Source organism: Heteronotia binoei, chromosome 4 (assembly GCF_032191835.1).
Source record: "Heteronotia binoei isolate CCM8104 ecotype False Entrance Well chromosome 4, APGP_CSIRO_Hbin_v1, whole genome shotgun sequence".
Classification (NCBI taxonomy): Eukaryota; Metazoa; Chordata; class Lepidosauria; order Squamata; family Gekkonidae; genus Heteronotia; species Heteronotia binoei.
In genome coordinates this window covers 11,770,885-11,786,579 of record NC_083226.1, presented here as the reverse complement: position 1 = coordinate 11,786,579, position 15,695 = coordinate 11,770,885, and the positions used below count along the sequence as shown (strand labels likewise).

At 51.7% G+C, this 15,695-nt stretch overlaps 1 protein-coding gene across 1 annotated transcript in view; it reads left to right on the top strand.

Moving 5' to 3' along the window:
* CASQ2 (calsequestrin 2) overlaps window positions 1–15,695 on the top strand; it is a 54,942-nt gene that overhangs the window by 38,831 nt on the left and 416 nt on the right. Inside the window, exons 8-10 of the mRNA XM_060236790.1 lie at window positions 2,727–2,781; window positions 6,042–6,142; window positions 10,071–10,145. Coding sequence (XP_060092773.1) covers window positions 2,727–2,781; window positions 6,042–6,142; window positions 10,071–10,145 — 231 coding nt within the window. The remainder of the gene's footprint in view (window positions 1–2,726; window positions 2,782–6,041; window positions 6,143–10,070; window positions 10,146–15,695) is intronic.

Here is a 15,695-nt window from a genome sequence, read left to right as displayed (position 1 = left end):
GGGGAAGGCAGGATGAAAACATGACAGATAAATTGCTGTGAGACTGCAAGGGGAACAGCCGTCTGGTGTTCATCCCCAAGATAAATGGCAGCCTGTGTTCTCCAGGGCTCTGGTAAAAGTCCTCTAGAAGATCCATGGAAAATGAAGTTCTCCGAATCCTCCGCTCAGAGAGGAGGGCTTTTGTGGCTTCTTTAATGAGTTATCGACTTTGGTGTTGTGTATGTGCAAAGACAGCTGGGAATTGTCTGGAGGAGGGGGGGGGGAAATAGTAAAACAAACCCAAGCCAGCCACACACCTCCAGTAGATTCTTTTGCTCTGACTTTGGTAGTAAATCCGCTCCCGACGTCCCTGTGAAAATCCGATTCCCCCGCGGAAGGCAGCAAAAGCCTCGTTCTGGCAATCTCCCCCCACCCACTAAATGATGTTTTCCACTTAATCTTTTAGCTCTTCATTTTATGGGGGTTCTGTCACTCACGGCCTCCGAGGGGAAGGAAATTAGCATTTAGATGGAATTTTTTCTCGCGCGCGCATTAATAGCAATTGAAACAGAGCGCCGGGATTGGTAGAAGACAAGGAACGTGAGGACTCTTCATGGTATAATTCCAAAATGACATTCATCGCAGGTGCACAATAAACAGCCCGCCTGCCACCTCGGATGGCCTTCGCCAAGACAATTTTCGCTGCGCCCAGCTACCCAAGGCCTCGCGGCCACCCCTTGGCTCTTGGGAAGAGAGTGACCTCCGCGTTGCAATGCGACCCCCTCTTAAGTTTCTCTTTCCGCCTCTCCGTTCTCAGTGCCTGAACCCCACCTGGCCTCCTTCAGTCAGTGGCACTGTTGGATACCTCAGGTTGAAGGCTGACCTTGAATTCCTTGACAGAAGAAAAGCAAGACAAGAATAAATAAAAGCCCCAGTCCTGGGAAGAGCCCCCTTGTTCCTGTCTGGAGCGTGGCTGCTTTGGCCAGGGGCCTGAGAAGAACGTGATAAAGAGATGTTTAGGGTCCTGTGTCGTGTGGAAGGCCCTCAGAATTTGGGGGAGTGTCAAAGAGAAAGCGGAAAGGATTTTTGGCGACCTGAATCTGGTCAAAGAGCTGGGGGGAGCTGTAAGATTATCTTTTGGGGAACCTTGTTTGTAGGGAATCAGACTCACGAGATCTACTCCCACAGCTGAGAGCTCAGCTATCCCAGGTCACCATTCGGCGATGCATCCCCTTCCTACACACAGTTTGGTGTAGTGTAGTGGGTAAGTGTACGGACTCTTATCTGGGAGAATCGGGTTTGATTCCCCACTCCTCCACTTGCACCTGCTGGCATGGCCTTGGGTCAGCCACAGCTCTGGCCGAGGTTGTCCTTGAAAGGGCAGCTGCTGTGAGAGCCCTCTCAGCCCCACCCACCTCACAAGGTGTCTGTTGTGGGGGAGGAAGGGAAAGGAGATTGTGAGCTGCTCTGAGACTCTGTCCTTGGAAGAGCAGCTGCTGTGAGAGCCCTTTCAGCCCCACCCACCTCACAGGGTGACTGTTGTGGGGGATAGGGTTGCCAATCCCCAGGTGGAGGCAGGGGATCCCCTGGTTTGGAGGCCCTCCCCCCGCTTCAGGGTCGTCAGAAAGCGGGGGGAGGGGAGGGAAATGTCTGCTGGGAACTCTGTTATTCCCTATGGAGATTTATTCCCATAGAAAATAATGGAGAATTGATCCGCGGGTATCTGGGGCTCTGGGGGGGGGCTGTTTTTTGAGGTAGAGGCACCAAATTTTCAGTATAGCATCTAGTGCCTCTCCCCAAAATACCCCCCATATTTCAAAAAGATTGGACCAGGGGGTCCAATTCTATGAGCCCCAAAAGAAGGTGCCCCTATCTTTCATTATTTCCTATGGAAGGAAGGCATTGAAAAGGTGTGCTGTCCCTTTAAATGTGATGGCCAGAACTCCCTTTGGAGTTCAATTATGCTTGTCACAGCCTTGATCTTGGGTCCACCCCTAATGTCTCCTGGCTCCACCCCCAAAGTCTCCTGGCTCCACCCCCAAAGTCCCCAGATATTTCTTAAATTGGATTTGGCAACCCTAGTGGGGGAGGAAGGGAAAGGAGATTGTAGGCCATTCTGAGATTCTGTCCTTGAAAGGGCAGCTGCTGTGAGAGCCCTCTCCAGCCCCACCCACCTCACAGGGTGTCTGTTGTGGAGGAGGAAGGGAAAGGAGATTGTGAGCCGCTCTGAGACTCTGTCCTTGAAAGGGCAGCTGCTGTGAGAGCCCTCTCAACCCCACCCACCTCACAGGGTGTCTGTTGTGGGGGAGGAAGGTAAAGGAGATTGTAGGCTGTTCTGAGACTCTGTCCTTGAAAGGGCAGTTGCTGTGAGAGCCCTCTCAGCCCCACCCACCTCACAGGGTGTCTGTTGTGGGGGAGGAAGGGAAAGGAGATTGTGAGCCGCTCTGAGACTCTTCGGAGTGGAGGGCGGGATATAAATCCAATATCATCATCTTCTTCTTTTTCTAAGAGGAGTTTTATTGAGTTGTTATTGTCTGCTGCCACTAACAAATCAGAAAGAGTGTCTCTTACGAAACATTTCCCAGTCTTTCAACAAAGTTTTCTTCTGAAACTTTCCTTGTTTTTTTTTTAAAAAAGGCCTCTTCCCAGATTTGTGCTTCCTGGTTCACCTCCACCTCTTCCTCACTCCCAGAATCCTCTTCTCTGTTTCTTTGCACTCCTCAGGAACATTTTTTGTTTGTCCGCAGGAGGATGACATCGATGGAATCCATATCGTGGCATTCGCTGAAGAAGACGACCCAGGTACAAGAGGTCCACCTGTGGCTATTAGCCGCAGTGTCTGGGGCGGTGATGCTCTGTATTCTTGGTGCTTGAGAGGAGCGACAGTGGGAAAGCTGCTGGCGTTCTGGCCCTGCTGGTGGAACTCCTGAAGGCCTCTGGGTATTAGCCACGGTGTGACAGAGTGTTGGATGATGGGCCATTGGCCTGATCCAACATTTTTAAAAAGGTAAAGGTCGTCCCCTGTGCAAGCACCAGTCATTTCTGACTCTGGGGTGATGTTGCTTTCACAACGTTTTCATGGCAGACTTTTTACGGGGCGGTTTGCCATTGCCTTCCCCAGTCATCTACGCTTCCCCCCCCAGCAAGCTGGGGAATCTTTTGACCGACCTTGGAAGGATGGAAGGCTGAGTCAACCTTGAGCCGGATACCTGAACCTAGCTTCCACCAGGATCGAACTCAGGTCGTGAGCAGAGCTTAGGACTGCAGTACTGCAGCTTTACCACTCTGCGCCACGGGGCTCTTTGATCCAACATGGCTCCTCTTAGTTTGGTCCGCCTCCACTGCCACGAAGCTAGAAGAAAGAGCAATCGAATGTATTCCTAAGACAAGCCCTTCCCCTGTGCAAAGCATGTGCTCTGCTAGCCAGTACCGCCCTTTCCCTGACAGCACACTGGCTGTGCGGCTGCTGTGGCTCTCAGGAGTGCCGTCGCAAATAGGCAGGGAGAGGCACGCGGATGAGTGGTCCATCACATGCCTGCCGTGGGGACTTTCTGCAGGATGCCAGCCCCGTGGGAATTCAATTGAAAAGTTCTGCGGGATCTGATTCTGGCCATGACCGCGGCAGGAAGGCTTCTTCCCCCCCAAGCCCTTTTCTTGGCCTGAATGGTGCCAGCAGCGTTATTTGCCTTGTCAGGAAGCTACAGGTGCAAACATCCAATTCCTGTGCAGACCCCTCCTATGGGGCAAATAAGGCTAGTTCAGGTCAGGGGAAATAGTGTGAGGGGGAGGTCGGAGCTCCTCCTCCCTCTATGCCACAGCCCTGACCAGAATCAGGGTCCTGTGGTGTTTCTAAAAGGAGTTCTCGGAGGACACTCACAGCTCCCGTGGGATTGACAGTCCCTGAGGCGATCGCCTGGCAGACGTCATGTGTAGTTTGGCCCTAAGACTTGTGGCAAATTCCCAAGCACCTTAAAAAAGAGATTGTAGCACTAGAAAAGGGCAACTTAAATGATGAAGGCAATAGAACACTGTCATATGGACAAATGAAGCTGCCTTCTGCTGAATCAGACCCTCAGTCCATCCAAGTCAGTCTTGTCTACTCAGACTGGCAGCGGCTCTCCAGGGTCTCAAGCGGAGGTTTTTCACGCCTCCTTGCCTGGACCCTTTTGAGTTGGAGATGCCGGGGACTGAACCTGGGACCTCCTGCTTTCTACCACCGAGCCACCGTCCCTCCCCTAAAGAAAAAAGGTAAGGGCAAGAGTCCAGCGGCATCTTAAAGACTAACAAAATTGGTGGCAGGGGCTGAGCTTTCGTGAGTCACAGCTCGCTTCTTCAGATACAACCCCTCACAGCAACTCCTCCCCTGCCACACCTTTTGTTAGTCTTTCAGGTGCCCCTGGGCTCTTGCTCTTTTCTACGGCTACAGACAAACTCACATGGCTCCCAATCCGGATCTGCCCCAAAACGAGCTGTTTGAGGTCAGTTCAGGGACACCTGAAATGACCCCAAACACTCCTGAAATTCCAGAAGCAGCATAAATGTATCTCTTGGAGTGTCGGGAGTGTTTCAGGTTTTGTGCAAGACACAGGTAGTGGGGAGGGAAAGAGAGAAAGCTGGTCTGATGATCAAACAACAGGTGATGATCGGACAGAGGAGGGCACTGTCCTTCCGTGCATGTGCTAGCGGATGGGGAGAGCCTTCTCGCACAGTTCCTTTATAACAGGGGTGTCAAACTCATTTGTTATGAGGGCCGAATCTGGCATAAATAAGACTTTCTTGGGTCGGGCCGGGTCATGTGTGTACTTATTTAAGATTAGGTAGCAGAAACATAAACTTCATAAAGGACACCGACAAACACAATTAATTTTAAAAAAAACCCCTTAAACCATGCTTAAAACATTAGCATTCATTGGTCTTAAAGGTGTTTTTGTTTTATTTCTCCCATGGGATCCAGGGAACTGGGCAAAGGAAGCTCTGGCTCTTTCCTTCTTTCCCCAAGGGACCAGGAGGGGGAGGAGCCTCAGCCAATGGAGAAAATAGCAGCTTTGTTCTGTAGCTCCTGTGTGATTGAGAGAGCCTGGCAAAGCAAGCTATGACGCAGAAGGAAGCAAGAGAGAGGGAGAAGGAAGCAGACGACAGCCAGGAGGGGCCTGACAGGAGCCCTCCGGGGGCCTGATTTGGCCCCTGGGACGCATGTTTGACATCCCTGCTTTATAAAGTACGAACAGTGGGCAAGGAGAAGGTTTTGTGTGGCTTTAGAGATGAACATCAGACATAAAGAGAAAACGTAAGTGGGCTGAATAGGCTTTGCACTGAATAGGCTTCGCACCCCTGGGATGGTGGGAAAGGCCCTGTCCTCAAGCCCATGACCACTAGTTGGCCATCAGACCACGGAAAGGGGCATGCCTAGTTGTATGGCAGAAAACCCCAGGCTGGCCAGTTTCTCAGGAGGCGTGTAGGGAAATCTTCCTCATCTTCTACTGGTGCAGTTTCTTGGAGGCCATCCTTCTCACCTTGCCTGATGACTATGGCCTAGGACCTGCCTACCTTACGGACCGTCTCTTCCCATATGCTCCCCTGAGAGTGCTGCGATCCGGCTCTCGAAATCTGCTTGTAATCCCCAGGCCAAAGGAGGCCCGGCTGAAGTCAACCAGGGACAGGGCCTTCTCGATCACAGCCCCTTGCTGGTGGAACCAGCTACCGGAAGAGGTCAGGGCCCTGCGGGACTTTGGACAGTTCCGCAGGGCCTGTAAGACAGTCCTCTTCCGGTTGGCTTATAACTGACCGGCGTTGAAATATTCTGAAGGAAGACAATAAGATAGCACACTGACATTGATTGATACATTGATATACTGGTTGTTTTTAATTATGTAAATTATTGTATTTTAATTTTTAAACCTTATTGTTAGAATTATTATGCTGTGAGCCGCCCTGAGCCCGCCTCGGAGGGGTAGGGCGGGATATAAATGAAATGAAATGAAATGACTGTGGAAAACACAGAGCGTTTGTCTTGCGGCTGGCGCACAAGGGAATGACGTGCGCGCCTGCGTTCACCCTTGCAGATGGCTTTGAATTCCTGGAGACCGTGAAGCAGGTGGCCAAAGACAACACTCACAATCCTGACTTGAGCATTGTCTGGATCGACCCTGATGATTTCCCGCTGGTGAGTAGCCGATGGCTTGCTTCTGTGTGCAGAATCCTAGAGTCGGGAGGAACCACACAGGCGATCTAGTCCAACCCCCTGCTCAATGCAGGATCAGCCGAGAGCGGAGGTGTCAAACGCATTTGTTAATGAGGGCCGGATCTGACTTAATGAGACCTTGTTGGGCCAGGGCACGTGTGGACCTATTTAAGATTAGGTAGCAGAGATGCACACTTTTTAAACAACACGGACAAACACGACTAAAGATTTTTTTTTAAAACTTAAAATAAAACACGCTTAAAAGATTAGCACTTGTGGCCTTAAAGGTGCTTCCTTTGTATTTCTCCCACGGGATCCAAGGAACTGGGCAAACTGGGCCCAGGGGGATCAGGAGGGGGAGGAGCCTCAGCCAATGGAGAAAACAGAGGCTTGGCTCTGGAGCTCTGTGTGATTGATCAAGCCTTGCAAAGCAAGCTGAGATGCAGAAGGAAGCAAGAGTGAGGGAGAGGGAAGCGGACAAGAGCCAGTTGCTTGGGGGCCTGATTCAGCTCCCGGGCCGCATGTTTGACACCCCTGGCCTAGAGCATCTCTGACAAGTATCCGTCCAGCTGAACGACTGCCGGTGAGGGGGAGGCTCACCACCTTCCTAGGTAGCTGATTCCACTGTTGAACAACTCTCACTGTAAAGAAGTTTTTCCTAATATCCAGCTGGTACCTTCCTGCCCTTAATTTAAACCCATTATTGCGAGTCCTCTCCTCTGCTGCCCACAAGAAGAAGGAAAGCAGATGGCAGCCTTCTCTCTCCTATCTTTCTGAACAATCCTAAGGCAGAAGCCACCTGTTAGACAGATCTCTGGGATTCTTTTTTAGGCAGATTTCTGGGCTTCTTTACTTTTTTAAGCCAAAGGGAGAAGATGCTTCAGCTTGTTCTTTCCTGGCTCAACATCACTCTTCCTGAACTGCCTTTTCACTCACATGAGGCTGGACGAGAGAAGGGCCACTTGTCAGGGATACTCTAGGCCAGGGGTGTCAAACATGCGGCACGGGGGCTGAATCAGGCCCCCGAGCAACCGGCTCATGTCTGCTTCCTTCTCCCTCACTCTTGCTTCCTTCTGCATCTCAGCTTGCTTTGCAAGGCTGGCTCAATCACGCAGAGCTGCAGAGCAAAGCCTCGGTCTTTCTACTCCACAAAAAAGTGGCCGAGTCCTACAAAGACCAGCGCAGACACATGGATGCTGGGGACTGTGCATGGGACACCCAGCAATCAAAGCAGATTGTCTACCACTAAAGTCCTGTCCCGACACACACACATTTGAAGACTAGGGGGGGAAAGATCTTGCTTGCTTGATGTCCATGAGCTAGCAGCAGTGCAGTTCTACCTTGGCTGCTCTCCTCTCCTGGGTGGGGCCAGATGCATGGACCCTTGGATGAAAGCCCAGGTGCAAAGGCCAAAAGGCTTTCTGTCCTTGGTTCTCAGCCCCCAGGGCCTGAAGTAGGCAATTTGGTGGAAGCCCAGAAATCTGCCTAGGAGGTATTCCCAACGCCATGCTGGGAATTATTAGGAAGGGAATTGAAAACAAATCAGCCAGTATCATAATGCCCCTGTATAAATCGATGGTGCGGTCTCATTTGGAGTACTGTGTGCAGTTCTGGTCGCCGCACCTCAAAAAGGATATTATAGCATTAGAGAAGGTGCAGAGAAGGGCAACTAGAATGATTAAAGGGCTGGAGCACTTTCCCTATGAAGAAAGGTTGAAACGCTTGGGACTCTTTAGCTTGGAGAAACGTCGACTGCGGGGTGACATGATAGAGGTTTACAAGATGATGCATGGGATGGAGAAAGTAGAGAAAGAAGTACTTTTCTCCCTTTCTCACAATACAAGAACTCGTGGGCATTCGATGAAATTGCTGAGCAGTCAGGTTAAAACGGATAGAAGGAAGTACTTCTTCACCCAAAGGGTGATTAACATGTGGAATTCACTGCCACAGGAGGTGGTGGCGGCCACAAGTATAGCCACCTTCAAGAGGGGTTTAGATAAAAATATGGAGCACAGGTCCATCAGTGGCTATTAGCCACAGTGTGTGTGTGTATATATAATTTTTTTTTGCCACTGTGTGACACAGAGGGTTGGACTTGATGGGCCGTTGGCCTGATCCAACATGGCTTCTCTTATGTTCTTATCTAGCCAGTCTACCCAGATGACCTGCCCAGATATGCTGGTTCTCTACACAGGCAATAGGGTAGCACTGTACAAAAATGCTTCGAAGTTTACTTTGATAATTTATTAGGGATTGTGGTCTATCCCGTGTATAGAACAAAGCAGTGGACAAGTGTGCCTTTAAGACCGACTAAGTTGTATTCAGAATGCAAGCTTTCATATGCTCTTAAGCAGACTTCATCAGACAAAACGGGAATTGCAAGCAGCAATTCTTAATATAAGTGGGCAGCGAGTTGGTAGCGGCTCTCACACTAACAAACCCAGATCCCTATTTGTGATTCTTTTAATCTGCTAAAAACATTCCCATGATTCCACATACCAACTCTCCGCCCACTTATATTAATTGCTGCTTGCCATTCCCATTATGTCTGGTGAAGTCCACTTAAGAGCGTACGAAAGCTTACCTTCTGAATAAAACAAAATGGGAGTCGACGGCACCTTTAAGACCAACTTAGTTGTATTCGGAACGCAAGCTTTCGCGCGCTCCAAGCACCCTCCTTCAGACGAGGAATGAGGTACGGTAAGCAGAGCCACATACAGCTGGTCTTCGTTGGTCTTAAAGGTGCACTTGTCTACTGCTTTGTTCTCTTGCTTCAGACCAACCCGGCTGCCCGCTGGGATCTATCCTGTGTATAGTTTGCTGAAACCAGGATCCTACTATAAGAACAAAGTTTGAGTCCAGTGGCACCTTTAAGACCAACGAAGTTTTATTCGAGGTATAAACTGAGATATAAGTGCAAGCACACTTCTTCAGATACAGTGAAATAAAACTTCCTCAAGCCTTACATATAGGTGGGAGGGGAGGGACAGTTAGGTGCCAGGAAGGGCTAGTTATAAGTAACTGAGTGATAAGTATAGCTAAGGTTGGATCAAAGCAGTTGGTAAGAACAGCAGCAAATTAGCAGACAAATAAAAGAGTCAACAAATGTGAGAACCAAGTCGGAGTCCAGTAGAACCTCCAAGACCAACGAATTTCAGTTTTGGGTATAAGCAAAAAGTGAGAGACTATGGTCGTTTTCGCACTGACCTTATTCCGGAGCGACGTCCCTCTTCACCGCGCAGCGTCTGCGCGGATTTCGCACTAATTGCTCCGCAGAACCCGGAAGAGCTGCGGCTTCTGCGTCACAAATATAAACCGCCAAAAACCAGTTTACATTTGCGACGCAAAAGCCGCGGCTCTTCCGGGTTCTGCGGAGCAATTAGTGCGAAATCCGCGCAGACACTGGATGTCGCTCTGGAATAAGGTCAGTGCGAAAACGACCTATGTAAATTTTGCATCGTTTAATGTGCCATGTTCACACTTCCGCTTTCCTTCTTTTTTTTAGACTTCTAAACACAAATCCCATTCCATTGTTTACAGCTTGTTCTACCCTGTTGATTGTATTGACTCCCTCTGTATAATCTCCCTGGAGTCCCGGGACTATAAATACAGTAAGGAAATCAATGGAGACGGAAGGGAGAGCTTCTTGCCCTCTGCTTTCCAGCAGCCCAGTCCTGAGTCCTGAGGTCTTTAGGTGCTTCTTAGGACTTGACATGGGTAGCCTCTCACCCTCCTGTCTAGGGTTGACAGCTCTGAGTTGGGAAATTCCTGGTGATTTTGGATGGTAGAATCTAGAGAGGGCAGAATTAGGGGAGCCGAGGGACCTGTGTGGGGGCTAAGGCTGCAGTGGCCACCCTCTGAAGCAGACTATGATTCAGTTGACTGCCTCCATGTTCTTCTGCCTCTGCAGCTGATCACATACTGGGAAAAGACCTTCAAGCTCGATCTATTCAAGCCGCAGATCGGTGTGGTCAACGTCACAGATGTGAGTATCAGTCCACAGAGCCTTTGAGATCATTAGAATGATAAACAATCCAGCACCACTGTAGCCAGATTAAAAACAGTAGGCTATTAGGATAATTCTATCAGAATAATGACAATTTTTAAAAAGAGCCCCGTGGCGCAGAGTGTTAAAGCTGCAGTACTGCCAGTTTGGTGTAGTGGTGAAGTGCGTGGACTCTTATCTGGGAGAACCGGGTTTGATTCCCCACTCCTCCACTTCAGCTGCTGGGATGGCCTTGGGTCAGCCATAGTTATCACAGGGGTTGTCCTTGAAAGGGCAGCTGCTGTGAAAGCCCTCTCCAGCCCCACCCACCTCACAGGGTGTCTGTTGTGGGGGAAGAAGATATAGGAGATTGCAAGCCGCTCTGCGTCTCTGATTGAGAGAGAAGGGCGGGGTATAAATCTACAATTCTTCTTCTGCAATCCTAAGCTCTGCTCACGACCTGAGTTCGATCCCCAGTGGAAGCTGGGTTTTCAGGTAGCCGGCTGGAGGTTGACTCAGCCTTCCATCCTTCCGGGGTTAGTAAAATGAGTACCCAGTTTGCTGGGGGGAAAGCGTAGATGACTGGGGAAGGCAATGGCAAACCACCCCGTAAAAAAGTCAGCCGTGAAAACGTTGTGAAAGCAACGTCACCCCAGAGTCGGAAACGACTGGTGCTTCCACAGGGGACCTTTCCTTTCCAATGCCAATTTACAGCAAAAGCCAAACCAAACATGTTTTTGATTAGTTAAAGTGGGAGGGGGGGACCCAGCAACTGTTAATACAGCTTGGGACAGCCCATAACACATCTGGGCACATCACATTTCCCTTGGGTGCCTAAGAGTCAACAAGTTCGGCACCGTCGCTGAGAACCTGATGGAATTGTTGGCTTGTCCACAGCCCAGAAACGGGGCTCACTTGCATCTCCCCAATCCATCTCTCTCCCCAAGCATCCCACGTAGCTCCCCATTGCAGAAGTCCCCCGTTTTGAACGGCTGACTCTAGTTTGGGAAATGCCTGGAGATTTGGGGATGGAATCCGGGGAAGGGCGAAGTTTGTGCAGAGAAGGGAATTCAGCGGGGAAGTGACGCCCGAAGCTGCCATTTCCTTCAAGGGAACTGATCTCTGTTGTCGGGACATCAGCTGCAATTCCAGGAGAATTCCAGTTCCTCCCCTTGCCCCGGAAGCTGGAAGCCCCACGAGTGCTATCCAACTTGAGTCCTGCTTTGAGCTGGAACTATATTACAGTCAGTCACAGAACCTTTATTGGAACTATAGCCACTCTTTCCCTCACTGTCAAGGTATGGCTGACTCGTGGGGCTTTCAAGGGAAGAGACATTCAGGGGTGGTTTGCCATTGCCTGCCTCAAGGCCGTGGTATTCTTTGGTGCTCTCCCATCCAACGAACGACCAGGCCTGACCCTGCTTAGCTTCTGAGATTTGAAGAGATTGGGCTAGCCTGGGCCATCCAGGTCAGCATCATGTTGAGGTCCTAGCAGGAAACTCCGCCTCTGGCTCTGGGAGAGGGAGAAAGAAGAGGGCTTGATCGTTCCGCCGCTCATCCCTCATGGGAGTTTCTCCCCTTTATCCCATAAAGTGGATGGACTGGGTCCAATAAACATCTTGCATTCAAAATCCAGGTGAGGAGAGGCTGATGCTTCCAGTGCCGGATTAAACCCTGTGGAGGCCTCTAGGCAGTCAAAATCTTGGAGGGGCTCCCTTGCAAATTTAGAAGAGAAGAAGAAGATATTGGATTTATATCCCGTCCTCCACTCTGAAGAGTCTCAGAGCGGCTCACAATCTCCTTTCCCTTCCTCCCCCACAACAGACACCCTGTGAGGTGGGTGGGGCTGGAGAGGGCTCTCACAGCAGCTGCCCTTTCAAGGACAGAGTCTCAGAACGGCCCACAATCTCCTTTCCCTTCCTCCCCCACAACAGACACCCTGTGAGGTGGGTGGGGCTGGAGAGGGTTCTCACAGCAGCTGCCCTTTCAAGGACAGAGTCTCAGAATGGCCTACAATCTCCTTTCCCTTCCTCCCCCACAACAGACACCCTGTGAGGTAGATGAAGATATTGGATTTATATCCCGCCCTCCACTCCGAAGAGTCTCAGAGCGGCTCACAATCTCCTTTCCCTTCCTCCCCCACAACAGACACCCTGTGAGGTGGGTGGGGCTGGAGAGGGCTCTCACAGCAGCTGCCCTTTCAAGGACAGAGTCTCAGAACGGCCCACAATCTCCTTTCCCTTCCTCCCCCACAACAGACACCCTGTGAGGTGGGTGGGGCTGGAGAGGGCTCTCACAGCAGCTGCCCTTTCAAGGACAGAGTCTCAGAATGGCCTACAATCTTCTTTCCCTTCCTCCCCCACAACAGACACCCTGTGAGGTGAGCGGGGCTCTCACAGGAGCTGCCCTTTCAAGGACAGAGTCTCAGAGTGGCTCACAATCTCCTTTATCTCCCTCCCCCACAACGGACACCCTGTGAGGTGGGTGGGGCTGAGAGGGCTCTCATAGCAGCTGCCCTTTCAAGGACAGAGTCTCAGAGCGGCCTACAATCTCCTTTCCCTTCCTCCCCCACAACAGACACCCTGTGAGGCGGGTGGGGCTGAGAGGGCTCTCACAGCAGCTGCCCTTTCAAGGACAGAGTCTCAGAGCGGCCCGCAATCTCCTTTCCCTTCCTCTCCCACAACAGACACCCTGTGAGGCGGGTGGGGCTGAGAGGGCTCTTACAGCAGCTGCCCTTTCAAGGACAGAGTCTCAGAGTGGTTCACAATCTCCTTTACCTTCCTCCCCCACAACAGACACCTTGTGAGGTGGGTGGGGCTGAGAGGACTCTCACAGCAGCTGCCCTTTCAAGGACAGAGTCTCAGAACGGCCTACAATCTTTTTTCCCTTCCTCCCCCACAACAGACACCCTGTGAGGTGAGCGGGGCTCTCACAGCAGCTGCCCTTTCAAGGACAGAGTCTCAGAGCGGCTCACAATCTCCTTTCCCTTCCTCCCCCACAACAGACACCCTGTGAGGTGGGTGGGCCTGAAAGGGCTCTCACAGCAGCTGCCCTTTCAAGGACAGAGTCTCAGAGCGGCCCACAATCTCCTTTCCCTTCCTCCCCCACAACAGACCCCCTGTGAGGCAGGTGGGGCTGAGAGGGCTCTTACTGCAGCTGCCCTTTCAAGGAGAGAGTCTCAGAGTGGCCTACAATCTCCTTTCCCTTCCTCCCTCACAACAGACACCCTGTGCGGTGGGTGGGGCTAAGAGGGCTCTCACAGCAGCTGCCCTTTCAAGGACAGAGTCTCAGAGCGGCTTACAATCTCCTTTACCTTCCTCCCCTGCAACAGACACCCTGTGAGGTGGGTGGGGCTGGAGAGGGCTCTCACAGCAGCTGCCCTTTCAGGGACAACCTCTGCCAGAGCTATGGCTGACCCAAGGCCATCCCAGCAGGTGCAAGTGGAGGAGTGGGGAATCAAACCCGGTTCTCCCAGATAAGAGTTTGCACACTTAACCACTACCCCAAACGGGCTCTCCTGAGTATGAGTGCCTGCCCCACGGCCCCAGATGCAGCCTTCAGGCACCTTCTCCAAAGCCCCTTTGACGAAGCTGCGGGGGAGAGGCAGAGAGAGGCAAACTTGACAACGCCAGCAGCAGCCACACCCGGCAAGTCAGGCAAAGAGCGGCTCAGTTGCTGGCTGCGTGTGTGAGCCGGGAAGGCTGCAAGCAGGGAGGAAGCCGGAGGGGGGAGCTGGTCCAGGGGCCCTGAAGGCGTGGGGGCCCATAGGCCAGTGCCTACTTGGCCTCGTTGTTAATCCAGCTCCGGATCCTCCCCCTTAAAGCGGAGCTTTGTTCTTGCAAAGCGTGGCTGTGTCTTCTCTCAGTTACCTTTGCCGTTTGGTCGGCAGCTGCTTTGCTGAATGGTGGTGGCAGGCCAGGCCGGGGTAACTTGGTCAAATCTCACCCCTCCCAGGAAACCACGGACGCTGCCCAAATAGCGACAAGAGGCCGGGGGACAGTCTTGCGGCAGTCATCCAGGAATGTTTTTCTGCAAACATTCGCTGCTGGCTGGCTTGCTTGGGCTGGAATGTCTCTTTGTGCCCGATCTGGGGATTGCAGGAGATTCGATCTTTCCCAGTCCTCAAAAAAGACAAAAAGCTGCTCCAAGCTGTTCTTTGAGAACTGAGGACAATCCCTCCTCCCCGCCACCCCCCCCCCGGCTGCCAGTAGCACAATTCTAAAAGAGCTGATTCTTATTAACTACATAGGGTTGCCAAGTCCAATTCAAGAAATATCTGGGGACTTTGGGGGTGGAGCCAGGAGACATTGGGGGTGGAGCCAGGAGACTTTGGGGGTGGAGCCAGGAACAAGGGTTGCCAAGTCCAATTCGAGAAATATCTGGGGACTTTGGGGGTGGAGCCAGGAGACATTGGGGGTGGAGTCAGGAACAAGGGTTGCCAAGTCCAATTCAAGAAATATCTGGGGACTTTGGGGGTGGAGCCAGGAGACTTTGGGGGTGGAGCCAGGAACAAGGGTTGCCAAGTCCAATTCAAGAAATATCTGGGGACTTTGGGGGTGGAGCCAGGAGACATTGGGGGTGGAGTCAGGAACAAGGGTGTTGCAAGCATAATTGAACTCCAAAGGCAGTTCTGGCCATCACATTTCAAGGGACTGAACATTTTTTAAATGCCTTCCTTCCATAGGAAATAATGAAGGATAGAGGTACCTTCTTTTGGGGCACATAGAATTGGACCCCCTTGTCCAATCTTTTTGAAACTTGGAGGGTATTTTGGGGAGAGGCACCAGATGCTATGCTGCAAATGTGGGGCCTCTACCTCAAAAAACAGCCCCCCCCAGAGCCCCAGATACCCGCGGAACCATTCTCCATTATTTCCTATGGGAATACATCTCCTTAGGGAAAAATAAAGTTCCCAGCAGATATTTCCCTCCCCTCCTCCCGCTTTCTGACGACCCTGAAGCGGGGGGAGGGCCTCCAAACCAGGGGATCCCCTGCCCCCACCTGGGGATTGGCAACCCTATAACTACAGGCGGATGGATGGAAGTTAAGACAGGCGGGGAATTTAAAAAGCTGCTTCCATTGCACCCCTTGTGCTTAAAAAAAAAAGAATGATCGGATTGGGGCTGACCAAAAAAATGGATCTGCAGCCATTATGTTCTTCTCCCCCCCCCCCCCAGTCTTATTGCTGCAGGGCTGGTCCCAGGTTTTTTTGGGGGGGCCCTTCAACTCCTCTTCTCTGCCTCCCACCAGGCACTGATGCCCCCTCAGCCACCTGTGTGCCTCCCCCTGTTTGTGCCTCCTTCCCTTGTCTGCTCAGAATTACTCCCCCTGCCTGTGCGCACAGCTGCCTCGAAGCCTTTTCCCAGTGGCACCTGGCAGGGAGCATTGGGTGGTGGGGTGGGGGCGGGGGTGGAGTGCCAGGAAGTGAGCGGTCCGGGGGTGCAGGCAGCAGTAGACCTCTGCCAGAAACCTTGGGCCCCAACAGCAGCCCCAACGCCAGGTACGCTGCCATCATCCCTGGACTGCTGAACGCGGAAGAATGTTCCCCAC